This window comes from Sylvia atricapilla, chromosome 27, assembly GCF_009819655.1.
Source record: "Sylvia atricapilla isolate bSylAtr1 chromosome 27, bSylAtr1.pri, whole genome shotgun sequence".
Classification (NCBI taxonomy): Eukaryota; Metazoa; Chordata; class Aves; order Passeriformes; family Sylviidae; genus Sylvia; species Sylvia atricapilla.
In genome coordinates this window covers 927,533-954,855 of record NC_089166.1, presented here as the reverse complement: position 1 = coordinate 954,855, position 27,323 = coordinate 927,533, and the positions used below count along the sequence as shown (strand labels likewise).

Below are 27,323 nucleotides of genomic sequence, written 5' to 3'. Positions count from 1 at the left end.
TTACCTGCAGGCACTTAATAGCACTTTTACCCCTTTTCACCCTTAATTTTTTAAGGTTTGCTGTAACATTCCACACCTTACTTGCTTTTGTCAAGGTTATCCAGGATGGATGAGGGGCAACTCAGCCTCACATTCCTTCCTCTTTCTGGATAAAAATGTTCTGGGATTAAAACCCACCTTGCTGTCCCTCCAGAACTGGAAAACAGAAATAAAAGACGCCAACCATGACAGCTGTGAATTAACAAAGAAACTTTGTTAATTTGGCTTTACCTAAAAATCCAAATTAAAAAGCACCATGAGATTTTTTTAAGTGACTCAGTCGGAAGATTGGGATATTCTTTGGAGAAGGGAATGTTAGAAAATTCCATGCTGAGATGGCCATGGTTAACAGGTGACAGCAGAGGTGACCTGCAAAGCCCCACATCAACCACCCAGAACCTACAGATATTTCAGTATTTTACCTGCTCTAAACAACACAGAGTTAAGGATAAAGCAGGAAAACAGCATCTGGGAAGTCTGACTGCCCCAATTTCTCAGCTTTAATTCTTACTTTTGAGTGCCCAGCAACCTTTCACCACAGCAAGGACTCAGCACGTGCACACTCACACCTCACTATCCATGAACATCCCACCTGCAGCAAGCTGAGGGCCTCTGGAATTCCATCTCCTTGTTTTAGCTGCAGTGACAACAGTTGCTACACAGAATGGCAAAGCACATCTGTTATTTTCCCTGCTGACCAAATCCTCCTCGATGGGAAGTGGGTTGTTTCCCACAGCCACTGGAAATGCAAACAACTCTGGATTTTCTCCAGTCAGCACCAGCACATGGGTGCAGCTCCCTAACGATGTGTTTTGGACATGGAGATGAAAGAAAACACAGAATGCACCAAAAAAAAAAAAAAATCCATATTGTCAGGCAGCAGAAATAACGGAGTGTCCCAGAAAAGCCTGAGGAACACAAGCCGTGGTCAGGTGTTCCCTGCCTGAGTGTGCCAGTTAAAGAGGTTTTCTCTCCCAAAAATGTTCCTGCTCCTCCACAGGAAGCACAGAAGGGATCAGGCACTGCCCAAAGTCAGCTGCCTCCTTTCATCTGCAGCACGTCAAGGTGAGGAGGGCTCAGCCCAACCCACTCCCTCTGGTGTGCCCTGAGCCCCCCAGGTGAGCCCTGAGCCCCCCAGGTGAGCCCTCCTCTGCCTCCTGAACACACCTGACCAAGAGTTCCCCCTCCTCCAGTCTCACCTCACAGCCTGGGAGCTCCACAAAGCAAAACTAAACGTGTGAATTACAACTCAAGACTTCACCCGACACATGGAGAGCACGTGAAATTCCCTCTGTCCCTTTACTACAGTCACTGCAGGCAGGTGTTTTCCAAAGGGGTTGGAATACCTCACACAGTCACTGAGTTATCTGCCCAGGAAAGAGAGAGGAGTGAGTTATCAAGCCAGAGGTTCAGAGAGTTTGGTACAAGCTGAGTGTAAACAGTGAGTAACCTTTGGAACCTGTCTGGTTTGGGGTCCAGCATTTAGTCAAGAGTCAAAGATGTCCTTAAAAAGTAGCTCTGGAAGTTTAGGGAAGCAACACAAAGTGCTCTGAAGCTGCTGCCATAAATCAGGGAAATGTAACTGTTGGATTTCTCCACCCAGAAGAAGCCAGCCACTCACACAGGGAGATTCTCCTGGGAAATGGGGGAAAACTTTTAGGATAACATTTCCCAAAGGCTTCTCCCTGCTCAGGGCTGGACACTGATCCAGTGCTGTAACTCAGAGTTGTGTCAGTGAACAGACACCTCCTACCACTGCACCCTTACCCTTCCAAAGGATTAGGAAATAACGTGTCAGAGTAGCACCACCAGGCAAAAAGGACTGAAGGGAAGGAGGAGAAAACCATCCAGGCCTATCCCTGAGAGCCTCCCAGGTGTACACACAGAAAACAGGCCAGAGGAGGAGCAGCCTGCAGGAAATTTTCACTGTAAAAATCACAGTGGAATACTGAGATTTTACGTCAGAGCTTCCAGGGGGCTGAAACCAAGACAGAACTGGCAGCAAGGACAAAGGCAAGTTCTCCGTGGAAGACAGCATTTCCTGAAGTTCAGAGTTTTAGTAACAAAGACCAAATTCCAAAAGGCCCCGTGTGCTTTGGGAACTGCTGAGCTGGAGGATGCAGCACAGCAACCACGGAGCAGAGCATTCCTATGGCCATTACATTCCAGGTCACATCTGAATTGCCATGGAGCTCCAAGCAAAGCTCCACAGCATCCATGGAGACAACTGGAAACTCACTGAACGTAAGCCAGGGCTAGAGAAAGAAAAGATCAACGTTAGGCTGTGTCACAGGATTGATTAATGAACACCTGGAATAAAACACACAGAGCTACCTTGAAATAATTGTTTCCTTCTGTGGCAAAGTTATTGAGTAAAAGTGGGAAAAGAGAGGAAAATTAGAGGTGAGTCAAAATCCAGCTGGTTGCTCCTCACCCTTCCAAACTGCCCAGATTTCAGAAGGGAAAGGAAGAAACTTTACTGCTGAGAAAAGAAAGTTTAGGCTGAGAGATGGAGTTTGCACGTGGTTGTCTCTAACCCAAGGGGAAAGAAAAGACAAAGTCAGTTCAGAAAGAGCAAAATCCACCCCAAACGAGCCCTCCTGAAAAGCGGGACCAAATCCCCACAGGCAGTAAACAGATAAAGGCTTCCAGAAATAGGTGAAAACATTCCCCGTGGCTGAACTTCCCGCCAGGTAAAGCGCCTTAGATCCTGCTCCGGGAGCCTCCCGGCACAGGGGCCACTCCAGAGGTGGGTGTAACTTAATCCCAGGAGCTTTTCCAGCCTCCTTCCCTGCCCGCAGCCAACATGGACGCTGCCTCCTGCCACGGCACTGAGGCGTTCCCCAAAGTGTCAACTCCATCGCCAAGGGAATCGTCAAGGCCCCAACCAAAACAGCTCCACACGTGTCACTCCAGGCTGGGCACCAGTGGGGAGGAAAGGAACCACACAATCGTGGAATGGGTTGGGTTGGGAAGGGCCCTCAAGACCATCCCATGGGTAGGAACACCTTCCACCATCCCGGGCTGCTCCACGCCCTGGCCAACCTTGGGCAATTCCAGGGATGGGGCATCCACAATTTCCCTGGGCAATCTGTGCCAGCTCCTCGCAGCGAAGATTTTTCCCCCCAATACCCCACCTAAACCCACTCTCTTCAATCTGAACCCACTCCCCCTTATCTTATCACTCCAAATTCCCAAACAACTTTGTTACATCTTCCCTAGAACTCCCTTCCCTGGAACTCCCCTGGCATTCCCAGCTCCATCCCACCCCTCCCCAGCTCCCAGGGCGAGGTGGGGCACACGTACCTGGCGATGGGGCTCCGGCTCACGGAGCGCTTGGAGGTGAAGGGGCTGCTGGAGCGGCGGCGGCTGTAGGGGCTCGGCGACCTCCCGCTGTACGAGCCGCTGCCCCGCTCGTAGCTGGACGAGCGCCTCCGGCCGTAGGGGCTCACGGATCGCTGCCGCCGGCTGTAGGGGCTGGGCGAGCGGGCGTTGGACTGGTAGCCCACGGGCTCCTTGTAGGGCGGGCTGAGGGATTGGCGGCGTGAGGAGCCGCCGGGGCTTTTCCTGTAGGGATCGTAGGTGCTGGAGGTGTGCGAGCGGGGCGGGCTGAGGTCGTACTCCTGCACGTAGGAGGCTCCCGAAGGGCTGTCGTCCAGTTTCGGGCTGTCCGACCATTTCCTGTGAGGGCTCCTGGATTTCCTCTTCGGGCTGTCGATGGTTTTGTAACTTTTGGGAGCATCCCTTTTCCGATGGCTTTTGCTGCGCTCTTTGTGGCTGGACTTGAGCTCCCGCTCCTTCCTGGATTTCTCCTTGTGCGCCTTGGCCGAGCGCGACTCCTTGTTGCTGCTCTTGGAAGAGAGCGCCTTGGGGTGCTCCTCGCTCTCCAGGAGCCTCTTGGAGGAGCCCGATATCCTCTCCTTGGTGGACCTGCTGGAAGCATCCAGGCTCTTTTCCAACTTCCTGTCTTTCTCCGCCTGTTTGCTCTTCAGCAGCTCCCGGAGTCGTTTGTGCTGGTGGTGCCGGTGCTTCTGGGCCCTCTCGCTCCTCTCCGCCCTCCTCTCCTCGTTGTCCCTCCTGTCCAGCTTGAGGGCCACATCGTCCGAGAAGGTGTCCGAGTCCGAGCTGATGTCATCGTACTCCACCAGCGGCTTGATCACCGCTCCCAGGGGCGCCGCCGCTTCCTGGGCCGCCAGCGGGGACTCCTTGGAGTGCCTGGACTTGTGCCTCTTGTGCCTGGAGCCCGCCCGGTGCCTCTCCTTGCTGTTGGAGCTCCCGCTGCCCGGCTGCGAGGACCCCCCGCCGCCGTCCTTCTTGCCCCCATGTCTCTCCGGATTTGGCATTCCTCCCCCGCTGCGCTCGGGAACGGCGAGGGGGGGACTCCGCGAAAGCCCCGAACTTCAAACTCCCTCCGCGCCCGCCCCTCGCACCATCCACCCCGGTCCCGGTCCTCCCTCCTACATGGGGAGCGGGGCCCGAGGCCCCGGAGGAGGCGGGAGGGACGGGGAGGGGAGGGGGGGAAGGACCCGGGAGGGGAGGGGGAAGCGCCGCGGCCTCACCGCCTCATCCGAGGGGCCCAGGCCCGGCGGGCAGCGCGGCCGCGGGGGCGCCCCGGGAAGGCGGGGCCCGGGCCCGGAGCGCTGCCCGCGGCCTCAGCGGCGGTGGCGGGGCCTGGGCGCGGATCCCCGGCCGAAGGGCCCCGGAGCCGCCGCCGCCCCCGGCCCGGCCCCCGCGCTCTGCCCGAACCGGAGCGGCGCCGTCCGGGGGCACCGCCAACTCTCGCGAGACCGGCCCGCAACTCTCGCGATAGTGCCGCCGCCACCCCTCCCTCGCTCCGCGCGAGTCCTCCTCGTCCGCGAGTCCTCTCGGAGATGGGCGGGGGCGCGCGCTCGTCCTCTCGCGAGAGCCGCGAAATCGCGCGGCCGGCGGCTTCTCTGCGAACTTTATTGGGGCGCGGGGCGGGGACAGCGCCCCCTAGCGCCCGGCCCGCAACAAAGCTCCATGACGGCGCCGCCGCCCCGCCGGCCCGGCCTCCCGCCGCTCTCCCGCTCCGCCGCGCTGCGCTCTAAAGCCGCCGGCGGGTCGCTGTCGAGCCCGCCCCGGCGCACCGCCGGGTAACGGGCGGTTAAGCCTCCGTTAGAGCTCCACTGCGGCCGCCGCCGCGCTTCCAGGAGGCTGAGGGGGCGGGGCGTGCTGTCGCTTGAGCCACGCCCACCCCTGCGCGCGCGGGCGCGGCGGAGTCTCGCGAGAGCGCGGGAGCGCAGCCGCGGGCGCAGCGATGGCGGCGGCCGACGCCGTGTGAGGGCGAGGGCGGCCCGGCCGCCGCCCCCGCTCCCCGCCCGTTCCCAATCCCTCTCCGGTCCCTCTCTCCCGCTCTCGATCCCGCCCCCGGACCTGCAATATGAAGGCAGCGCCGGGCAGCGCCGAGGGTGAGTGCGGCGCGAGGGACGCGGGGGTTCCCGCCGGCCCCGTAAGGGAGCGAGGGGCGATCCGAGGGGATCCCTGTGGATCCGAGGCTGCGGGTCTGGGCAGCCCCGGGCTGGGGCTGAGGTGTCGCCCCGAAAGGTGAAACGGGAGAGGGTCATAAAGGTGATTTGAGATCTGGGCCATCTCTGTGATGAGGAGGGACCGCGGAGCCGGGCCTGGTTGGAGAAGAGAGGGTTGAGAGGGGATCCCATCAATCCGGACAGGAATCTCCAGGGGCTGTCAGAGGACGGTGCCGGACTCTGTTCGGTGCTGCTCAGCGACAGGACAGGGGAGTAGTGGCCAGAAACCGAAACACAACAAGTTCCACCTCGACATGAGGAAGAGCTTTCCAGAAGAGTGCCAGAGCAATGGAACAGCTGCCCAGGGAGGGTGGGGAGTGTCCTTCTCCGGAGATATTCTACACCCAGCTGGGTACATTCCAGGTGACCCTGCCTTGTCAGGGGGCTCTGGCTGGGTGATGTGCAGAGATCCCTTCCAACCCTCTCCTAGGATTCTGGACAGCTCACTGCTGGTTGAGGAGGGGTCTTGGGTCAGGTGAGCTTCAGGGATCCCTTCCCATCTCCAGCATCCTGTGTTGGTGCAGCTGGGAGGTATAAAGTGCCTGGAAATAAAACCTCAGATTAGCTGAGATTGGAAGGGACCTCTGGAGATCATCCAGTCCAACCCCTTTGCCAAGGCAGGGTCACCTGGAGCAGCGGATAGGGGTGGGTTTGGAATGTCTCCAGAGCAGGAGACTCCAAAACATCCAGCACACATTCATTTGTTCCTTACACTTGGATTTGGAGGAGTCACTGTGAGGCCTGTGGGCTGGGAGAGCATCAATAAGGAACCCAAACTGTGGAAGTTTGGCAGGTGGAAGTCACAGGATCCTGTGAGGTGACACTAAAATGTCACGTTTGCCTCGGTCCCTCCAGTGGCAGCGACAGGGTTTAGTCTGGAATGATATCCACTGGGATTTTTTTGACATGGAAGTGTGGAAAGCTCTGACTCTTGGCAATAAAATACAGGATTTGAGTGTTCCTAAAAGCCACATTCCCTTTGTCACCTTCCAGTCACTCCACTGCTCACCCTCTCCCAGCACATGGAGCTTGTCCTGGCTCTGGGGCAGCACCCAGGGGACACCAGCCCTCAGCTTGGAGCTGACTGTGGGGCCAAGGAATGTCCTCAGCTGGAAGGGATCACCAACCCCCGGCCCTGCACAGACACCCCAACACTCCCACCCTGTCCCTGGCTGTCCAAACCCTCCTGGAGCTCTGGCAGCCTTGGGGCTGTGCCCAGCCACTCTCTGGGGGAAGAACCTTTCCCAAAATCCAACCTAAACCTTCCTGGCACAGCTCCAGCCACTCCCCCGAGTCCTGCTGGGAGGCAGGGGTGTGTCTGAGCACAGAATTTGTGACAGCTGGCAATTGGAGTGCCTTGGTTGAGGTTTTCGATGATGGAAGGTGTGAAGACCTTTCAAGAGGTTGGGAGAGAGAACAGAGAGGGAATCCAGGACACAAACCCCCACCTCACTGCTTTAACCCCATGTTTCCCACACCCTCAGTTTCCTGCCCCAGGGAAACATTATCCTTAGACCCTGGGGATCCTGTCCTGGCAGAACTGAACCTGCTGGGGCCACCCAGGGATTGTGCAGAGCAGGAGCTGGGCATTTTCCAGACAGGCATTCCATAGGATTTTCATGCTCCTTTAGTTTTAACAGCCTGGGATATTCCATAACATTTACCTCACCTCAGTGTCTGGGATTAAACCAGCAGCGAGTAAATTCTTTGAAGTCATCTCCAGCTTGGAGGTGGAAAGTGTTTTATGCCTAAACTGATTTGTAAAACTTCCAGTGTTGGCTCATTTCCTGTTCCATTCCTGTCCCCCAGAGGCGGAGAAGCTGAACAAGATGAGCTCCCTCCTGGAGAGGCTCCACGCCAAGTACAGCCAGAACAGGCCCTGGACAGAGACCATGAAGTTGGTCCGTCAGGTCATGGTGAGCATTGCTGGGCTCTGGGCAGCAGCTGCCTGGGGCTTCTCTGGTCATGATTTTCTGTTGGGTTCTTGGATCTCTTCAGGGTGATTTTGTTGTGTCCAGGACTTCGCTCTCTCCCTCTCGCCTTTCTCTTTCCCTAATTACAGATTATTTGCCAGCTGAGTGCCAGGGAAAGGGTCAAACTTGTATTTTCTGCTACTCACCCTTCCATTTTTATTTTTTTTTTGTTTGTTTTTTTTTGGTTTTTTTTTTGGAGCAGTTTATTCAGTGACACACCACACTCAGTGTTGGCTTAGTCAAAAATGAAATATTGGTCAGGGTGAGGAAAGCAGGAGCAGGAGGCAGAGAGAGTTACAGCAAAGCCTCCTGCCTGGACTCAGGTGTTAAAAGTTTTCCTGGCTCTTTATTTTTCTGTCATCTCTTCTAAAACTCTCAGCTTAGACCTATAAAAAGTTGCTACGTTCTCTTCTTCCAGCTGAGCAAGTTGTTTAAAAGAAAAGAAGTCAATTCCAGGCCTGCCTTTGTAGTCTGCTTGCAAATAGATACTGTTCACCTACAGGAATCAAGATGATAAAATTTGGGGGTGAAATCTAATCTGCTTTTAATTATCTAAATAAACCTCACTTGGCTGCAGGAAAGTTGCCATAATTCCCTCGTACTGAGGGAAAGGAAAAATCACCTTTTTTCTTTTGTCTGCCCAAGGAAAAGCGAGTGGTGCTGAACTCAGGGGGACACCAGCACCTGGTGAGCTGCTTGGAGACTCTGCAGAAAGCCCTGAAAGGTTGGTGTGTTCTCTGTGTGCCCTCCACAGGTGGAAAATCCTATGGAGATTCTCCATAAAAACCACACAGGGTGTTGCTGGTGCGTTTCACAGCGTTCCTGGTGCTCAGGGGCTCATCAGCACACTGAGCTCAGTGCCAGGCAGGGCAGTCAGGACTGGCTGTGCTGCTTTTATTGAGAAAATCCTCTTTCTATCCAGAGCAGCTGTGACTGCCCCATCCCTGGGAGTGTCCAAGGCCAGGTTGGACAGGGTTTGGAACAACCTGGGAGTAGTGGAAGGTGTCCCTGCCCATGGCAGGGGTGGGACTGTATGGGCTTTAAGGTCCTTCCCCATCCAAACGGGAAATTTGAAAGAAATTTGTGTTGTAATTTTATGTATGAGCTTCAACATAAATTGGATGTTTAAAACTTCCAGCATCCAAGCATAAAAAATTAACTCTTAGAGGGATGACATTAGTTACAATTCCTTCCACCTGCTCAATAGCAGGCAAATCCAAATTATTTTCTGTGTTATTCCATGACTCTGTGAGTGCCCACACATGGATTTCACTTACAGAAGAAGCTCCATTCTCTCCGTGCAGTGTGGGAATGTTTGAGTTTCTCTGTGCAGACCCTCGTGTCTGTTTGGGCACAAGGGACAGTGTGAGCAGACACGGGAGGGAACAACCAGCTGAGATCTGGTTTATTGCTGGTGTCTCATTGCTGAGGGAATGTCAGATCGTTTCCCTAAACTTTGGTTTCTGTTCCCTCCGTCCAGTGTCGTCTCTGCCTGCCATGACTGATCGCCTGGAGTCCATCGCCAGGCAGAGCGGGTGGGTCTCCGAGTCATGGCAAAGACTTCTCCTGCTTCCCTGCCCACACCAGAACCTTCTGGGGCTTGGATTAGGGGGGTTTGTGTGCATGGAATGTGGGGTTTTGTGTGCTTGGACTGGGAATTTTGTGTGCTTGGAATGTGGGGTTTTGTGAACTCAGATTGTGGGGCTTTGTGTGCTTGGATTGGGGAGTTTTGTGTGCTTGGATTGGGAGTTTTGTGTGCTTGGATTGGGGGGTTTGTGTGCTGGGAATGTGGGGCTTTTGTGTGATGGATTGTGGGGTTTTGTGTGCTTGGATTCAGGGGTTTTATGTGCTTGGATTGTGGGTTTTGTGTGCTGCATTGGGAGGGGTTGTGTGCTTGGAATGTGGGGTTTGTGTGCTTGGATTGTGGGGTGTTGTGTGCTTGGATTGTGGGTGTTGTGTGATTGGATTGTGGGGTTTGTGTGATGGATTGTGGGGTTTTGTGTGGGTTTTGTGTTCTTGGATTGTGGGCTTTTGTGTGCTTGGATTGTGGGGCTTTGTGAACTTGGATTGTGGGGTTTGTGTGATGGATTGTGGGGTTTTGTGTGCTTGGATTGTGGAGTTTTGTGTGATTGGATTATGGGGGTTTGTATGCTTGGATTGTGGGGTTTGTGTGATGGATTGTGGGGTTTTGTGAACTTGGATTGTGGGGTTTGTGTGCTTGGATTGGGGAGTTTTGTGTGCTTGGATATGGGGGGTTTGTGTTCTTGAATTGTGGGGTTTTGTGTGCTTGGATTGTGGGTTTTTGTGTGCTTGGATTGTGGGTTTTTGTGTGCTTGGATTGGGAGGGGTTGTGTGCTTGGAATGTGGGGGTTTGTGTGCTTGAATTATGGGGTTTGAGTGCTTGGAATATGGGGTTTTGTGAACTCGGATTGTGGGGTTTTGTGTGCTTGGATTGTGGGTTTTATGTGATTGGATTATGGGGGTTTGTATGCTTGGAATGTGGGGTTTGTGTGCTTGGAATGTGGGGTTTTATATGGGTTTTGTGTGCTTGGAATGTGGGGTTTTGTGAACTTGGATTGGAGGTTTTGTGTGCTTGGATATGGGGGGTTTGTGTTCTTGAATTGTGGGGTTTTGTGTGCTTGGATTGGGAGGGGTTGTGTGCTTGGATTATGGGGTTTGAGTGCTTGGATTATGGGGTTTGTGTGATGGATTGTGGGGTTTGCGTGATGGAGTGTGGGCTTTAGTGGGGTTTTCTGTTCATCTCACAGCGAGTTTTGTCCCGTTTCCTCGGCAGCCTGGGATCCCACCTGAGCGCCAACGGCACCGAGTGTTACATCACCTCGGACATGTTCTATGTGGAAGTGCAGCTGGACCCTACGGGGCTGCTCTGTGATGTCAAGGTGGCCCACCATGGAGAAAACCCCGTGGTGTGTATTCCTGGGAAAGAGGAACCCTCCTGCTTTTGGGATTTCTGTTTATCTCCCTCTCTTTCGAGCAGAGGAAATGGGTTTTATTTGACATTCCTTTAGACCCAGAGTTACACCCTGGATGCTCGTTCTATGGGAAGTAAAATCCTCCATGGAGTAGTTTGCTCCTGTGGGATTTTCTAATCAATGCACACTATGGATTCACAACTTGCAAAATAGTTTGAAGATTAGTTATTTGAGTTGCCTCAATGTTTCTGAGAATTTTATGGAAGTTACCTCTGTGTTTCCAAGGAAAGGAAAGGGAAAATATTCTTTTACAAAGCTCAGATCTGGGAATGGGAAGTTCTAAAATGTGGAATGCTGGGAGAAAATGGTTTTACTGCCCTTCGGCACGTGGAGGAGAGTTTGAGCTTGGTGTTTGATTGGCCTCTCCTCAAAACTGCCCATCTTTAATGTCCCTACATAAGCTCATAGATTTTCAACCTAAAGCTTCACACTTGGAGAAGTTTATTTCAAATTAATGATTTAAGAGGAAATTTTATTACCTGGGCTTGTTCCAGCAGGGCTTGAGGAGCAGGAGTAGAACCACAGCAAGGTGTGGTTGTGAGCATTGTGTGGCTTCCCAGGAAAAGCTGGTGCTTGGGAATTTTCCTGTCCTGATATTTCCCAGAGCTGCACAAAGCCTGGAGTGGCTGCATTCCACACTGACATCTTTGTGTGTTCTTTCCTTTTCAGAGCTGTCCAGAGCTGGTGCAACATCTGAGGTGAGTGGCAGGGGTGGCTTGTTGTGTTTTCTCACAGTTTTTCTCTTTGCTGTAATGATCCGATGCTGTTTGATGTCTGGAAACACAAAATTCTTCACAGCTGCTCCTTCCCCACAAAGTGTCTTCACTTCTCCAGGGGATTTTCTGGCTTTGGCTCAGATCTTGTGATTCTGGCTGCTGTGTGAGGTATCTTCAAAGCCCACAGCACGTTAAACCTGAATCATTTAAAGAACACATTTTCCACGTAGCAAAAGTCTTTTCTCTTAAGTGGCTCAGCATCTTTATTCACTTGTTAAAATAAAACCTGTCTGTTGCTAACTTGAATATTTTGTAACTTTTCCTCCCGTTTTTTTCTTTCAGAGAGAAAAATTTTGATGAGTTTTCAAAGCATCTGAGGGGACTTGTGAACCTGTATAAGCTGCCAGGGGACAAGTAAGTCCAGGATATATTTGTATCCACATGTAATAACTAGTCTAGAATACATTTATTTATACCCACACATATAAAATAAAAAGAAAAAAGCCCTCTCCAAGCTTTTAGGTTTGCACTGCACAATTCCTTTCAAGTTTTCTTATATTGTTTTATTGTTTTTTTTTTTTTCCTTTAGCAAACTTAAAACTAAAATGTACTTGGCTCTGCAGTCCTTGGAGTTGGATCTCCAAAAGATGGCTGGGATGTATTGGTAAGTTTGTGGTGTCTGTGTGGCATTGTAAATATCTATAAATGCTTAGATCTCTGAGAAATTCCTTTTTAACTGCAGGATTTGGTTGGAGGAGAGTCTAAAAGGCAAAATAAGAAGTTTGTGTTTATTTTTAAAGGATTTTAAAAGGATTTGATGATTATGTGTTTTAAATTGAGAAAGCTTTGGCTGTGTTTCACTGCTGTGGATTCAGTGCTAAAGCAGCCATGCTGCAGCTTTAGTTTTGCCTGTACAGTGTGAAGTTTAGGCTCAATCTCTCTTTGGGTCCCAGAAATGTGAGTTTTGAGTTGAAATCAGTCTCAGCACATGGCTGGTTTCAGACTGTGGTTGTCTCTCTTGCAGGCAGGCCACCAATGCAAACCCCCTGGACAAGATCCTCCATGGCAGTGTTGGCTATCTCACCCCCAGGAGTGGAGGTACCTGTGATTCACTCTTAAACAAAAATGGAATTAACAGGAATTTATTTGTTCCTGGCTCCCAGTATGGCCGATAGCTTCACATTAACTGATAGAAAATAATAAAGTTAAAAAAGGACAAAGTCTCTGGGCGTTTGTGTGGCTTTGTGGGGTGGGGATGATCAGGCTGACTTCTCAGGATGCCTCATCAGGAGTTTTCTCTCCCCCAGGTCTCCTGATGAACCTCAAATATTACGTCTCCCCCTATGATTTATTTGAGGATGGCACTGGAGCCCCCGTGGTGTTGCACGAGAACAATGGTAGGTCAGCTGTGGAGCTGCTGGGGGCTGCTGCTGCTTGAAGGAGGGAAGGAAGCAGAATTCCAGCCCAGCTCCCCTGTGCTGTCACCCTGTCCAGCAGGACAATCCCAGGGTTTAATGAGCACAGGTGTAAACACTGGCCCCAGGTGACCACTGACCACTGGACCTTGTGGCTGTACTGGAGTTGGGCTCCTGTGGGGTCAGGGGGTGACACTTGGCAGGCAGAATTTTCCTTTTTCCTTGCAGTGAATCTCATTTTAACATGGGATTTGTTTTGTTATCTGAATGAAAACATGGAATCCCAGAATGATTTGGGTTTGGAGGGAGCGTAAAGCTCATCCAGTTCCAATCCCCTGCCATGGGCAGAAACACCTTTTGCTATTCCAGGTCCCTCAGAGCCCTATGCCTCTCCCATCATACTGGAAGATTGTTTTTATGCATGGACATCTGGCTCTTGTTACAATGCCAAAACCAAGCTCCAGTTGTCAGGAAAAAAAAAAAAAGAGGGGGAAATTATCCAAGATCACTATTTGTTTTGCTTTGCAAAGAGCAAACTCTGAACTCGCAAAATGCATTTGGAAAATATTTTGAGAATGACACAATTGGTCCACCTGGCAAGAGGGAAATGGAGCTTTGGGTGGAACAGTCAGTTTGGCTGTTGTCCATTTGGGCCTGAAGGTGAACAGTGAACTCTGTGCCTTGTGGGGGAAGCCACAGTGATATTTTATGGAATCACAGAATGTTTTGTGTTGGAAGAGAACCCTAAGGCTCATCCACTTCTGTGGGCAGGGACATCTTCCATATCCTAGGTTGCTCTAATCCCCATCCAACTTGGCCTTGAACACTTCCAGGGATGGAGAGTATATTTAATCCATATTTAATCCACAAAACTTGCCACTAGTGGGTTTTTTGGGGTTTTTTTTCCATCAGCTCATGTCTTTGTTGGGTTCTTCTCCTGCTTCCCCCCGCAGTTCCTCGCTCTCTGGGTATGAATGTGTCGGTGACAGTCGAGGGAACCATGGCCATGCACAAACTTCCAATTGCTCCCCTGATCATGGGCTCCCACCCTGTGGACAGCAAAGGGTAAGTTTAATTGTAACTGTTGTTTTTATCGTCTTGCTTGTGCTTCTCTGCCTCGCTAAGTGTTTGCAGAAATCCATAGGGGAAGCCTGCTTAGTAAAAACGGAGGAGTTGTGGAGACCTTTGTGCCATTAGGGGAATTTCCCAACTGCCCATCCCTGGGAAATGAGGATTAAGGATACCTCAGGTGTAAAAAAGTCTTCTCCCCCCATTGCAGACATTGTGCAGTGTTCTCCCTGGGTTTCCCAAGCCCATCACGCACCCCATGGCATCCCCTTTCCCTGTTTCCCCATTGGTTATGGGGTTTGGTGTCCTGTTCTCTCTTCCCTATGGTCATTGCCTCCTGCCCCTTGTACCCCCCACAAATCTCAGACCCTGTATAACTGAGAAAACCCACACATTCACCTTCTTTGGCTCTGGATTCACCTTCAGCCCATGGAACAAACGCCTGCTGGGAATTGATCTGGGGCTGGGAGCCTTCTGCCTCTCTGCTGAGCCAGCCTGGTGATGTGTGTGGTTGTGTGAGCTGGATTGCTGCCTGAACACTTCCCAAGCAGTTTCTCCACTGGAGAGGCTGACTGGGGTTTAGAAAGGCTGTGGCTCCAGACAGACAGACTGTTACAGGGAAGGGCAGGACACGAGGCTAGCCCTCACTGTCACAGCACTGTGTGTATTCCACACGTGCTGCTTTAAGGCCAAGAAACGCCTGTTTCAGGTGCTTCTGAGGAATGCCTTCATTTTTAAGGTGCAACAAGGTGTATTTGAGCAAACATAAAGGTTATGACAGCAGGAGCCCTGCAGCTCACAGGACCTTTTATCTCCTCTGATCTTCCAGGACTCCATCTTTCTCCTCGATCACCAGTGCCAACAGCGTGGATTTACCTGCCTGTTTCTTCCTGAAATTCCCACGTCCCATTCCAGTGTCTCGAGCTTTCATCCAGAAACTCCAGAGCTGCACAGGTGGGTTGCAGACCCGTCAGACACATCTCTGGGGTTTTATTAATGCTCTCTTGTTTCTATCAGTAAATGCTGCTGATTTTTAGCGTGTGCCTGGGGAGTTGCTGGGGGGTTTTCAGTCAAACCTGGCTTTCCCACCATCTCTCCCTGGCTGCTAGGTGCCATCATTCCACTGTCTTGTCCCCTCAGGTATCCCCCTGTTTGACACACCACCCACGTTTGTGCCCCTGTACGAGCTGATCACGCAGTTTGAGTTGTCCAAGGAGGCTGATCCCCTGCCCCTGAACCACAACATGCGCTTCTACGCCGTAAGTGTGAGCTCCCAGCCAGCCTGGGACACCCCACAGCTGCATTTTGGGGGGCTTCAGGTTTCAGGACACTCTTTCAGGTGTCCTCCAAGTGGGATAAACAAAGTGGGTTCTGTTTATTCACAGACAAAACTCATATTTTGAGCATTAGGATACAGGTTCCCAGAGAAGCTGTGGCTGCCCCATCCCTGGCAGTGTCCTGTGCCAGGTTGGACAGGGCTTGGAGCAATCTGGGATTGTGGGAAGTGTCCCAGTCCATGGCAATGGATGGGATTTAAGGTCCTCCCAACCCATTCCATGATTCTGTGATGACCATGGTACTTAGGAAAATTAGCAGTGGAAGGGTGCTTTGCTGTTGGAGTGCAGCTGCAGGGAGGAGAGCAGAGGGGCTGAGCCTTCCCAGGATCTGTCCCTTCCTTTTGTCCAGTGATGTGTGGCTGAATGAATTGCAGCATTTTGGGAGAAATCCTTAAATTCCTGGATGAGTATTAACTCCAGAGGATTCTCTCCCCAGAAGGGATGCCATTTAGTGTGAAACTGCTTTAGTGGGAGCAGTGAATGCTCTTGGGCAGTACTACTTCTGAGGAATTAAAACCACGTTTTCCTTGTTCAGAGTGAAAGGAAAACATCCTCAGCGTTTGTCCCTCCCAGGCAGAAAGGTGACGTGGTGTCAGTGGCATCTGGGTGGCATCTGCTGGATGCCCAGCTGGGCTAAGCAGGGATTGTTTGGCAGGCCCTTCCAGGACAGCAGCACTGTTACTTCCTGAACAAAGACGCTCCTCTCCCGGACGGACGAAGCCTCCAGGGAACTCTGATCAGCAAAATCGCCTTCCAGCACCCGGGCCGGGTGCCCCTGATCCTCAGCCTGATCCGGCACCAGGTGGCCTACAACACCCTCATCGGCAGCTGTGTCAAGAGGACAGTCCTGAAGGAAGGTGAGTGCCACCTCCAGAGGGATGTGAGGTTGGAATGATGAGCACTGAGGAGTTTTCCTCATAAGGAGTGAGGCCTCTGCTGCTTCCGTTTGGTTTTTTTCCCTGTTGGGGGGAAAAAAATTTCCCTTTTTTTGCTGTGTGGGGGTTTTGAGGCTCTGGTTCATCTCCACTGTTCCCTTGGAACATCTCCATTGTTCCCGTGCCTTTCAGATTCTCCTGGGATCCTGCAGTTTGAAGTTTGTCCTCTGTCTGACTCCTGTTTCAGTGTCTCCTTCCAGCACCCCGTGAACGACTCCCTGGTGTGTGGTAAGTGGGCTCAGGGGCAGCGTTTTTGGGAAGGCTGGCAGGGTTTCCTCGGCCTGTGTGCAGGATTTTGATCTCTCCCTGCTCTCTTGCAGTGGTGATGGACGTGCAGGACTCCAGCCATGTGAACTGTAAGCTGTACAAAGGCCTGTCAGATGCCCTCATCTGTACAGATGATTTCATTGCCAAGGTTGTTCAGAGGTAAGCTGGGATGAGCTCTGCTCCATCTCGTGTTTATCCAGCAGCTCTGCAGCTGTTCTGTGGCTGTTTGGAAGAGAGAAGAACTCAGAGCCGTGCCAGACAGAAAATCCAATGCCAGACATTGAACTGTAGCTACTTATTTTTAAGTTTGTTGTTTACACAGGGGTTTTACCCAGGTCCCCTCACCTCAGTCACATTCAGAACAGGGCAGGACATTCACGGGCCACTCCTGTCACCTTTTGAGTGGGAAGCACCGGTTTTGCTTTCAGCACATTATGGACTTGTTTTCCCTGAGGAGAATGTGGTGTAATCACCAATTTTTGAGTTCAAAAAGCTGCCCCTGCCCATGGTGGAGGGGTGGAACTGGATGGGCTTTAAGCTCTTCAAACCAGAGCCATCCTGGGGTTTTTAAAAGGCTGTAGGAAATCATGTTTGCCAAGCTTAGATAAAGGTGTTTTCTGCCAGAATTGGAGTAGCAACCCAGATTCCTTCATGAAGACAGGACAAGGGGGAAGGGGTTTAAACTGAAACACTAGTTCTAGATGGGATGCCCTGGATGCTCTGGGTGCCCAGAGAAGCTGTGGTTTTCTCTGGATCTCTGGAAGTGTTCAAGGCCAGGCTGGATGGGGTTTGGAGGTGTCCATGCCCGTGACAGAGGGTGGGACTGGATGGGCTTTAAGGCCCCTTCCAAGCCAAAACATTCCATAACTCTATGATTGCATCCTGTGCTTTTTAACTACCAGATAATGCTCTGTCAGCTATCAGTTATTAGAGAGAATTGATTAATTCTCCCTCTGTGATTAGAAGTGCAGGATAGGGGTCGTGGGAGAAGTGTGAATCCAAGCAGAACAGCAGGACATAAAACCTGGACCTGCTGCTCTCCTGTGCAAGCCCCTGAGTGGTTGTTTGATACCTGCTGGAGGTGTAAAACCTCCCCAGGGAGCTCTGCTGAGGGCAGCCAGCCCCAGCCTGACCCTGTGCTGTGTCTTGCAGGTGCATGTCCATCCCTGTCACCATGAGAGCCATCCGTAGGAAAGCAGAAACCATCCAAGCTGACACGCCAGCCCTGTCCCTCATTGCAGAGACAGTTGAAGACATGGTGAAGAAAAACCTGCCCCCAGCCAGCAGCCCAGGGTATGGCATGACCACAGGCAGCAACCCAATGAGTGGGACCACCACCCCAACCAACACTTTTCCTGGGGGGCCCATCACAACTTTGTTTAACATGAGCATAAGCATGAAAGAGAGGCATGACTCGGTGGGCCATGGGGAGGACTTCAGCAAAGTGTCTCAGAACCCTATTCTCACTAGTTTGTTGCAGATCACAGGGAATGTGGGGTCTACCATTGGCTCAAGTCCAACCCCTCCCCACCACACACCACCACCAGTATCCTCACCAGCCAGCAACACCAAGAACCACCCCATGCTCATGAACCTTCTTAAGGAGAATCCTCCTCAGGATTTCTCCACCCTGTATGGGAGCAGCCCTCTGGAAAGGCAGAACTCTTCCTCTGGCTCCCCCAGGATGGAAATGGGCCCTGGGGGGAATAAGCAAAAGAAAAAAAAATCCCGCATGCCAGCCGACAAGCCCAAGCACCAGACTGAGGATGATTTCCAGAGGGAGCTCTTTTCCATGGATGTTGACTCCCAGAACCCCATTTTTGATGTCAACATGACTGCAGACACCCTGGACACCCCTCATATTACTCCAGCACCCAGCCAGTGCAGCACTCCTCCTGCCACCTACCCCCAGGCGCTCCCGCACACGCAGCCCAGTATCCAGAGGATGGTTCGCCTGTCCAGCTCGGACAGCATCGGGGCCGATGTCACCGACATCCTCTCGGATATAGCCGAGGAGGCTTCCAAGCTGCCCACCACTACTGAGGACTGCCCTCCCATTGGGACTCCAGTCAGAGACTCTTCTAGTTCAGGACATTCACAAAGTGCCCTCTTTGACCCCGATGTTTTTCAGACCAACAGTAGCGAGAACCCCTACACAGACCCCGCGGACCTGATCGCGGACGCCGCTGTCAGCCCCAACAGCGACTCCTCCAACCATTTCTTTCCAGACGGGGTGGATTTCAACCCTGACTTGCTGAACAGTCAGAGCCAGAGTGGTTTTGGGGAGGAATACTTTGATGAGAGCAGTCAGAGCGGAGACACTGATGATTTCAAGGGCTATGCCCCCCAGGCTCTAACTAATTTAGGGGTGCAAGTCTTGGGGGCTGACGGGGGGGAAAATAAATTTAAGGGGAGCACTCCGTCCGATACGGTGGATTTTAGTATTATTGCAGCTGCCAGCAAAGCGCTGGGGTCCTCTGACATCATGGAGCACCACAGTGGAGGTCAGAGCCCTTTGCTGAACACGGGGGATTTAGGGAAAGAGAAGTCTCAGAAACGGGTAAAGGAAGGCAATGGGTCTGGAAGTGCCATGGCAGGTGCTGGGATAGATGGGAAGCCAGGGAAGCGCAGCCGGACGCCGTCCAGCGATGGCAAAAGCAAAGAGAAACTTCCGAAGCGGAAGAAGCAGGAGACAGATGGGAAATCTCCATCCCACAGTTCGTCCAACAGGCCCTTCACGCCACCAGCAAGCACAGGTGGGTCCAAATCTCCGGGGAGTTCGGGCAGATCCCAGACTCCTCCCGGGGTAGCTACTCCTCCTATTCCAAAAATAACCATTCAGATCCCAAAAGGAACAGTGACTGTTGGCAAACCATCTTCGCACGGCCAGTACACGAGTAGTGGTTCTGTCACTTCCTCCAGCAGCAAAAGCCATCATAGCCATTCTTCCTCCTCCTCCTCTTCTTCCTCCTCTTCAACCTCAGGCAAAATTAAAAACAAATCAGAAGGGTCTTCTGGCTCAAAGATGAGCAGCAGCCTGTACTCCAGCCAAGGCGGCTCCGGTTCGGGTCAGTCCAAGGGCTCGTCCCAGTCGGTGGGAAAGCCAGGATCCTCCCCCATCACCAAGCACGGCCTCAGCACCGGCTCTGGCAGCACCAAGATGAAACCTCAAGGAAAGCCATCGTCCCTCATGAACCCTTCCATGAGCAAACCAAACATCTCCCCGTCCCACTCGAGACCCTCGGGGGGTTCTGACAAACTCGCCTCTCCCATGAAACCTGTCCCAGGTACTCCCCCGTCGTCTAAAGCGAAGTCACCCATCAGTTCAGGTTCTGGTGGGTCCCACATGTCTGGGACTGGATCGGGCTCGAGCATGAAATCGTCTTCAGGAATGGGATCCTCCGGGTCTATGTCACAGAAACCACCTCCCTCGTCCAACTCCTCCACGGCATCTTCATCTTCCTTTTCATCCAGTGGGTCTTCCATGTCTTCCTCCCAGAACCAGCATGGAAGCTCCAAAGGCAAGTCCCCGAGCAGAAACAAGAAGCCGTCGCTGACCGCGGTCATCGACAAGCTGAAGCACGGGGTGGTCACGAGTGGGCCTGGCGGAGACGACCCCATGGACGGACAGATGGGGCCGAGTTCCAATTCCTCAAGCCATACGATGTCCTCCAAGCACAACATGTCTGCGGGGGAGTTCCAGGGAAAGCGGGAGAAGAGCGACAAGGAGAAATCGAAGGTCTCTGTCTCTGGAGGATCCGTCGACTCTTCCAAGAAGAACTCGGATTCCAAAAACGTCGGAAGCACTGGAGTGGCCAAAATCATCATCAGCAAACATGACGGTGGTTCCCCCAGCATTAAAGCCAAAGTAACTCTGCAGAAACCCGGGGAAGGGGGCGGCGACGGCCTCAGGCCTCAGATGGCATCTTCCAAAAGCTACGGATCCCCCCTGATCAGCGGCTCCACGCCCAAACACGAGCGCTGCTCCCCCAGCCACAGCAAATCCCCGGCCTACACCCCCCAGAACATCGACAGCGAGAGCGAGTCGGGCTCCTCCATCGCCGAGAAATCCTACCAGAACAGCCCCAGCTCCGACGACGGCATCCGGCCCCTGCCCGAGTACAGCGCCGAGAAGCACAAGAAGCACAAAAAGGAGAAGAAAAAAGTCAAAGACAAAGACAGGGACAGAGAGAGGGAGCGGGATAAGGACAGGGACAAGAAGAAATCCCACGGCATGAAGCCTGAGAGCTGGTCCAAGTCCCCCATCTCGGCTGATCAGTCTCTGTCCATGGCCAGCAACGCCATCCTCTCGGCCGAGCGGCCGTCCCGCGCCAGCCCCGAGTTCCTCATCGGGGAGGAAGATGATGATCTCATGGATGTTGCTCTGATTGGCAATTAATTCTCCCACATGAGCTGTCTGCAGGTCCTGGAGGGAAGGAAGGAAGGATTCATCCCCAACCTGCCACGCGGATCTTCACGGGGTGTGTTTGGAGAGGGGGAAAAAAAAAAAAAATCAGTATTTCCAAGGTGTTTCCAAGATTTTCAGACCGCCAAGGTCTGTGCAGGAGGATGTGAGTGCCAGCACCCAAGTCCCTGCCTGTGGCCTTCATCCTGTGGGCACTTCCATTCTTCCTGAATTTATGAGTATTATCATCCCTGTCGGAGTTAACGGGGATGAAGCCGAGTGTGGGAATACGGGAGCAGCTCCCAAATGGAGCAAACAGACATAGGCTGGGCTGGGAGATCCCAGTCCCTCTGCCCTCTTCCCAATCAGGATAAGCTCCTTTTGGATGTAGGAAGTTTTAAAGTCATTATTTTAGGAAATGTTTTAGGGATGGGTTTTAATTCTTTGGAAGAAGGAAAACCACGAGGTTTTTTAATTTATTTTATTCCCACGGCATTCCTTCATTCAATGCCCAGCTCAGCACAGGGCCTCTGGCACGAGCTGAGCGCTGTTTCTTCATGAAAATCAGGATTTTATCCCAGGCCACGGCTCTGAGGGATTGCTGCTGCCTTGATTTTGCCTTCCCACTTGTTTTAGCTATTTATTCACCTCCATGTGGGAACACTTCGTGCTCCTTGTTTTCCCTCAGCAGGAATTTGGGTAGAGCCCATGGCTTTGGGCAGCTCTGCAGCTTTGGTGACATTCCAGCAAATCTCAATGGAAAAGGGACTCCTGTCTGCACCGACGAGCTTCCCTGGAATCTCCTCGTGCTGCTGAGCTGGGAATTGTGGACACACACGAGGGCACTGCCCTGGGATGGATTGTCTGGCTGAGGGAACTGTGTCCTGCTTGGAAAAAAGTCCCAGAGTGGCTCAGCTGGGATCAGAGTTGCAGCAGAAGTGTTGATTTCCTTAAAAGATGGATTTTCCTCTTTCGGCTGGAATTAGGAGCATGACTCAGGCATCCTCTCCGGGCTGATCTTGTGGTCCCTGAAAGGAAAAGAGACTCAGGAGAGTGTTTTATTTTTAAAAGCAGTTTCATCTGATTCACTGAAGAGGAATGTGGGAAATCAGGAGTTCTGCAAACACATCTCCTTTGGAATTATGTACTGAGCAGGATCCTGCTCCCCCCTGGGTTTTGCTGCTGGTGCTGGAGGCCAGGATTTCCCTGTGGGAACGAGGTTGTGCTTCACCTTCGGAGATGCAGCGTGAAAAGATGTCAAGGATTTGAGTTTTCTTTTAAAACCACTGAAATTTCCCATCCTGGGCTGACCCCCCAGGAGAGCTGGTGGGTTTCCAGCTTTTTGGAAAGTGTTTTTAGTAGATTGGCGACTACCCCATTAATTGTAGGAATTTTTAACCCCTTCCTCCTGCCTCTAGTGTAATTCCATGGCTCCTGCAGAGTGTGGGAGCCCGAATTTCTCCCAAGCTTCCCCCAGCTCTGGAGAGCTTTCCCTTCTCATATTTTCCAGTATTTATCCCTTGCTCCTGGTGTCCTGCACGCCACAACCTCCCCCTCCCCAGGGCTGGAAGTGATAGGAAAACGGGGACTAAATCCAAACCTGGAGGGAGCAAAGGCCGATCCCTGACGCGCTGTGGGAATCGTGTGGCTGTGGGGTGCTGCACAGAGGATGTCAGGAGTACAATCCCAGAGGATTTCAGCTGGACACCCTGCTCCAGTGGCTCCCTTGGGAACGGTGCCAGCTCAGCCTCGGGAGGGCTGCCTGCCCCCTTTTTTTGCTGTTTTTATTTAATCCGGGATTTTTTTTTTTAACAAAAGCCCTTCGATCCGTTCCGAGTTGTGCGAGGGCGCAACCAGCCTTCCAAAAGAAGCACTTTCAAGTGGAATCCAGGTTGGGAATCCCCCAGGATGGTTCCCTGGACTTATCCTTAGCCAGAGCCGTGTTTTCCTGCTGTGCAGCATGCTCAAAGTCAGAAGGGAGTCCCCGTTCAGCAGCAAAATTGACACAAAAACCTGTTTTAAAGGAGCAAGCTGCACTCGTTTCCTCTCCCCTCACCCAGACCAAAGCTCAGTATCCAAAATTCCCCCTGTGGAAGGTGGGAACAGAGGGAACAACGTCTCCTCCAGCCACTGCAGGAGGCACGAGTCCCAGATTTAAAGCTTTTCACCCCATTTTGGTGCCCTGTCCCCTTCCAACGACGTCAGTCCTGGGAGAGCTGAGGTGTGTGACCACGCAGAGGCTTTGGGGTGTCAGTGCTCGGGCTCTGAGAAATGGTTTATTTTTGGAGTATTTTTGCTTATTCTCGATTATTTTACATCTTTCAGTATTCAGAAAGATAAAAAATAAAGTGAAAATTAAATATAAGCCAAACCTTTTAATCTCTGGCGGCGAAGCGAACGCGGAGATTAAAAGAAACTGGTTCTTTTCTTCGATTATCATGATGTACATAAATCACTGGCTGGGAGAAAAAAAAAAAATCGCTGGAATTGTAAATATCCCGGCTCCCGCGGCAGTTTTTTTTTTTTTTTTTTGGGCGGAAAGTGGAATTTCGACTTTTTTTGGAAATATCGCAGAGAACATGTTTATTTACATGCAAATAAACCCCTTTGGTACAAAGCGGTCTGGGCTCCGTGCTGTGGGGGAAGCCCTCAAGGGCGTCCCCGCCACGCTCGATTTTCCCGCGAGAATGACGTCACCGTGACGTCACCGCGGCGCCGGGCGCCGATTGGTTGAACTCGCTGCTCCCGGAAGGGAGCGGAGGGGCGGGGGACGCCCCCCCCCGTTCCCGGGACCCCCGATCCCCGCAGCCCCCCGGACACCGGGGGGAGGATCCTGCGGCCCGGGGGGGTCCCGCGGCCCCGGGGGAAGGGGGGCAGCGCCTCTCGCTCCGCACCGGGGGAGGGGGCGGGAGGACCCCCGCGGCGGCGCGATGGGGGCGGCGGCCTGCGGGGTAGGTGGGGTGGGGGGAAAGCCTCGGTCGTGTGTCCCCCTCTCCCCTGCCCGCGTGTCCCCCGGTCCCCTTCCCTCCGCCAGCCCTTCGCCCTCCCCGGGATAACCCCGGTCCTGCATCCTTAAGGCAGCCCGTGTCCTTCTCCCCGCGGTCTCCCCGGGCAGTCCCGCTCCCGGACCCTCTCCCCTCGCTCCATCCTCCTCACCCCTCTCTCCCCGCTCCCATCCTCCTCCTCTCCTCACGCCGCTTTTCTCCCACCCCCCGGGGCGCTCCCGCTTCCCCACCCCTGTCCCTTTACCCCCCGAACCCCTTCATTCCTCACCCTCTCCCATTCCCCATTCCCATTCCCATTCCCCATCCCCATTCCCCATCCCCATTCCCCATTCCCCATTCCCCATTCCCCATTCCCATCCCCATTCCATTCCCATCCCCATTCCCATTCCCATTCCCGTCCCCATTCCCCATTCCCATTCCCCATTCCCATTCCCCATCCCCATTCCCCATTCCCCATCCCCATTCCCGTTCCCCATCCCCATTCCCCATTCCCCATCCCCATTCCCATTCCCATTCCCCATCCCCATTCCCCATTCCCCATTCCCATCCCCATTCCCATTCCCATTCCCGTCCCCATTCCCCATTCCCATTCCCCATTCCCATTCCCCATCCCCATTCCCCATTCCCATCCCCATCCCATTCCCATTCCCCATTCCCCATTCCCATCCCCATTCCCCATTCCCATTCCCATTCCCATTCCCCGTTCCCATTCCCCATTCCCCATTCCCATTCCCATCCCCATTCCCCATTCCCCATTCCCATCCCCATTCCCATCCCCATCCCCATTCCCATTCCCCATCCCCATTCCCATTCCCATTCCCCGTTCCCATCCCCATTCCCCATTCCCCATTCCCATTCCCCATCCTCATTCCCCATTCCCCATCCCCATCCCCATTCCCATTCCCCATTCCCCATTCCCCATTCCCATTCCCATTCCCCTCCCTCTCCCCGGTCCCTCTCCCGTCCTCCCCCCCCCGGAGCGCCCCCCCCCGTCCCCTCCCCGCGGCGCGCGGCGGCCGCGCCGTCCAATGAGCGCGCTCGTTGCTGGCAGGTGCCGAGTGTTTTTGTTTTGGGTCGAAGTTGAGGCCGGAGCCGACGCGGCGGCGGCGCCGGGCGGAGGCCGCGCTCCGGCAGCCCCGCAGCCCCCGGGCCCCGCGCCCCCCGCCGCCCCCGGGCCGGCCCCGCCATGCGCAGGGAGATGAACGGGGTCACTAAGAGCCGCTTTGAGGTGAGGCCCCGGCCGAGCCCCGCGGGGGGAAGGCCCGGCCTTGCCCGGCGGAGTGAGGCGCGCTGAGGGGATCGGGCCGCGGTGTGTTTGTGTGTGTGACCCCCCCGTGAGGGCTCGGAGATGCCGGACAGCGCAGCCCTGGGGCAGAGCCGAGGGGGGCACGGCGGGGTGTGTTTGAATGGGGTGAGGGGTCCAGATGGTGGCTGGCTGTGCGTGGCCCGGGGGGCTCAGGGCTGTGACCCCCGGGTTTGAGGGGGAGGTTGGTGTGAAACTTCTCCTTTCCACACCCCCATTTCCGGGGGGGATGTTCTGTCGGTGGATGTGAACCCCCGTGGGGGGTCTGTGAGTGGGGCTGGAAGGTGGGGGTCACTGTGGGGATGCGGAGAGCCTCAGGGCTGTGACCCCCGGGTTTGGGGGGGGGTCAGTGTGAAGCTTCTCCCCGCCTCATTTTTGGGGGTCCCGTGGGGGGCTCGGTGTGAATGAGGCCGGGGCTGTCTCGGGGTGTGTGTGGGGGGCTCAGGCCTGAACTCCCGCATTTTGGGGGGTGTCGGTGTGAAACGTCTTTCCCCTCCATCCCTTTTGGGGAGGGGATCCCCCGTCCCATTTAAATCTAGGGGGGGCCCTGCTATGAATGGGGCTGGCGAGGATCTGGGGTACGGAATGGGGGAGCCGATTTTGGGGGCTGCCGATGTGAAACTTCTCTCCCTCCTCATTTTGGGGGATCCCCCCGTCTGTCACAAACTCCCGGTGAGGTTTTTGGGGGGTCGGGATGGGGGGACCCCAGAGCTGCTGCCAACGTGTTGCTGCGGGTGCGAGCGCTGGCAGCGAAGTTGATGATGGAGCAGGAGCTATGGGGAATTACGCCTGGAAAACACCTTTGGGGAGCTTTCCAGGGGGGGAAAAATACCCCCAGCGCCGCTTTTTGATTTATTTTTTTTGGGAAGGGGCAGTAACCGGCGGGGAAAAAAAAAATTTGCTTACAGAGAGGTGGGGGATGGAGAGGACGGAAGGAGCGGAGGGTAAACAATGAGATCTATTCAAAGGACATGGCACAAAGCGGAGTGTGGAGCCAGGGCGATTCCAGCCGCATTGTTGTCCCAGCTGTCTTCCCGGGGGAGGAGGAGGAGGGGGGTAGGGAGGAAGGGCAGCGGCGGGATTGACTTCCCATCGCTGCTGAGAGGCTGGGGAGGATGGAAATCCCTGCCCGCTCCTTCTGCCGACTGCCCGGCCCCTGGAGGGGACAAAAAAGAGCCTGGAATGGTCAAGACGTGGCTGTCCCCCGCGGTGGGATGGCGATCCAGGGAAAACGCTGGTTAATGGTAAACTGAGGAGGCTCTGGTTGCACACAGCTCCGGTGTGGAATTCCTCAGCTCTGGAGGTGGGAAAGGCGCAGGGAAATGCTGGTGGGTCTCCTGCTGCACGTGGGATTGTTTTCTTCCTCCGGCAGATCCGTGTGAGATCTGCAGCAGAGTGAGTTCGGGCTGGGCTCAGGTTTTTTCGGGTGTTGTAATATTGGTGTTTGTGTAGCATCCAGTGCTCCAAACGCAGGGAACTCCGAGAGGAGCCTGCACGTGAGCCCTGCATCATCCAGCCTTATTGTATTTACTGTTCTGGCCTCTTCTTGCCTGCACAGAGTTTTTATTTTTTTACCTCCTGAGAGCTTTTTTTATTTAATTTATTTTAAATTTTGCACTGCTGCAGGTTGGCTGGTTACAGAGCAAAGAGTCAAAGCAGGTTGGTGACAGATTTTTGGGGGGAAATGTCTTACAGGGAAATGACATCCTTTGCCTTCTCAGCTTTCGTTTGGCAGTGCTGGAGTTCATTCCGGTTTTTGGGAGGGTTTTCATCAGGGTTGCACCAGGACACGATGAACCCAATTCATTGGGGAAATAAGAGTGGGGAAGAGCTTTGTTTGGCTTGTTTTGGGTGGGGTTTTTTTTTTCCTTAGCTGGAATGTTATTTTCTTCTCATAGTAAAAAAAAACAGACGAGTTGGAAAAAGCAGGCAAAATGCTCGAGGAGCCTTTGAGGCTGAAATTAATTTTTAAAACCTATATTTATACAGGAAGAGTTGGTGTGTTATAGAAAGGCTTTTATTTTGAGCTACAAGAAGTGCCTTTAAACATCATCCTGTTTCTTGGCTGTTTTGGTTGCTGTGGCTGCCCCATCCCTGGAAGTGTCCAAGGCCAGGTTGGAGTGGGATAATCTGGGACAGTGGAAGATGTCCCTGCCCATGGCAGGAGGTGACACTGGATGAGTTTTAAGGTCCTTTCCATCGCAGACCATTCCATGGTTATAAATCCAAGGCACCCCTCATTACCCCAGTGTGGATTATTATCTCTGACCCACTCACCTCAGAGTTTCAGAGCTGTTTTCCTTTAAACCCACCATTTCCCA

At 53.2% G+C, this 27,323-nt stretch overlaps 3 protein-coding genes across 5 annotated transcripts in view; 2 read left to right on the top strand and 1 right to left on the bottom strand.

Annotated features, from left to right (window-relative positions):
- The window catches only part of CDK12 (cyclin dependent kinase 12), a 29,803-nt gene extending 24,590 nt beyond the window's left edge, over window positions 1-5,213 (bottom strand). The window contains exon 1 of one of the 2 annotated variants that reach the window (XM_066336661.1): window positions 3,346-5,213. In XM_066336661.1, the coding sequence (XP_066192758.1) occupies window positions 3,346-4,382 (1,037 nt within the window). In that variant the 5' untranslated portion in view covers window positions 4,383-5,213. The remainder of the gene's footprint in view (window positions 1-3,345) is intronic. The other variant, XM_066336662.1, reaches the window with a different exon arrangement.
- An 89-nt stretch (window positions 5,214-5,302) lies between these two features.
- On the top strand, window positions 5,303-23,311 carry MED1 (mediator complex subunit 1). The gene is made up of 17 exons (XM_066336697.1): window positions 5,303-5,468; window positions 7,395-7,501; window positions 8,204-8,282; window positions 9,039-9,093; window positions 10,353-10,485; window positions 11,221-11,249; window positions 11,610-11,681; window positions 11,857-11,931; window positions 12,292-12,365; window positions 12,575-12,664; window positions 13,636-13,747; window positions 14,580-14,704; window positions 14,891-15,009; window positions 15,743-15,944; window positions 16,155-16,250; window positions 16,343-16,448; window positions 17,442-23,311. The coding sequence occupies exons 1-17, from the start codon at window positions 5,441-5,443 to the stop codon at window positions 20,686-20,688; spliced, it is 4,749 nt and encodes a 1,582-aa protein (XP_066192794.1). The 5' UTR covers window positions 5,303-5,440; the 3' UTR covers window positions 20,689-23,311.
- A 1,452-nt stretch (window positions 23,312-24,763) lies between these two features.
- The window catches only part of FBXL20 (F-box and leucine rich repeat protein 20), a 39,468-nt gene continuing 36,908 nt past the window's right edge, over window positions 24,764-27,323 (top strand). The window contains exon 1 of one of the 2 annotated variants that reach the window (XM_066336698.1): window positions 24,764-24,927. In XM_066336698.1, the coding sequence (XP_066192795.1) occupies window positions 24,886-24,927 (42 nt within the window). In that variant the 5' untranslated portion in view covers window positions 24,764-24,885. The remainder of the gene's footprint in view (window positions 24,928-27,323) is intronic. The other variant, XM_066336699.1, reaches the window with a different exon arrangement.

Coding starts and splice junctions, on each gene's coding strand:
- MED1 (XM_066336697.1), top strand. CDS start 5,441: ATGAAGGCAGCGCCGGGCAGCGCCGAGG. Junction 14,705..14,890: donor GAAACTCCAGAGCTGCACAG/GTGGGTTGCAGA, acceptor TTGTCCCCTCAG/GTATCCCCCTGTTTGACACA. Junction 15,010..15,742: donor ACAACATGCGCTTCTACGCC/GTAAGTGTGAGC, acceptor ATTGTTTGGCAG/GCCCTTCCAGGACAGCAGCA.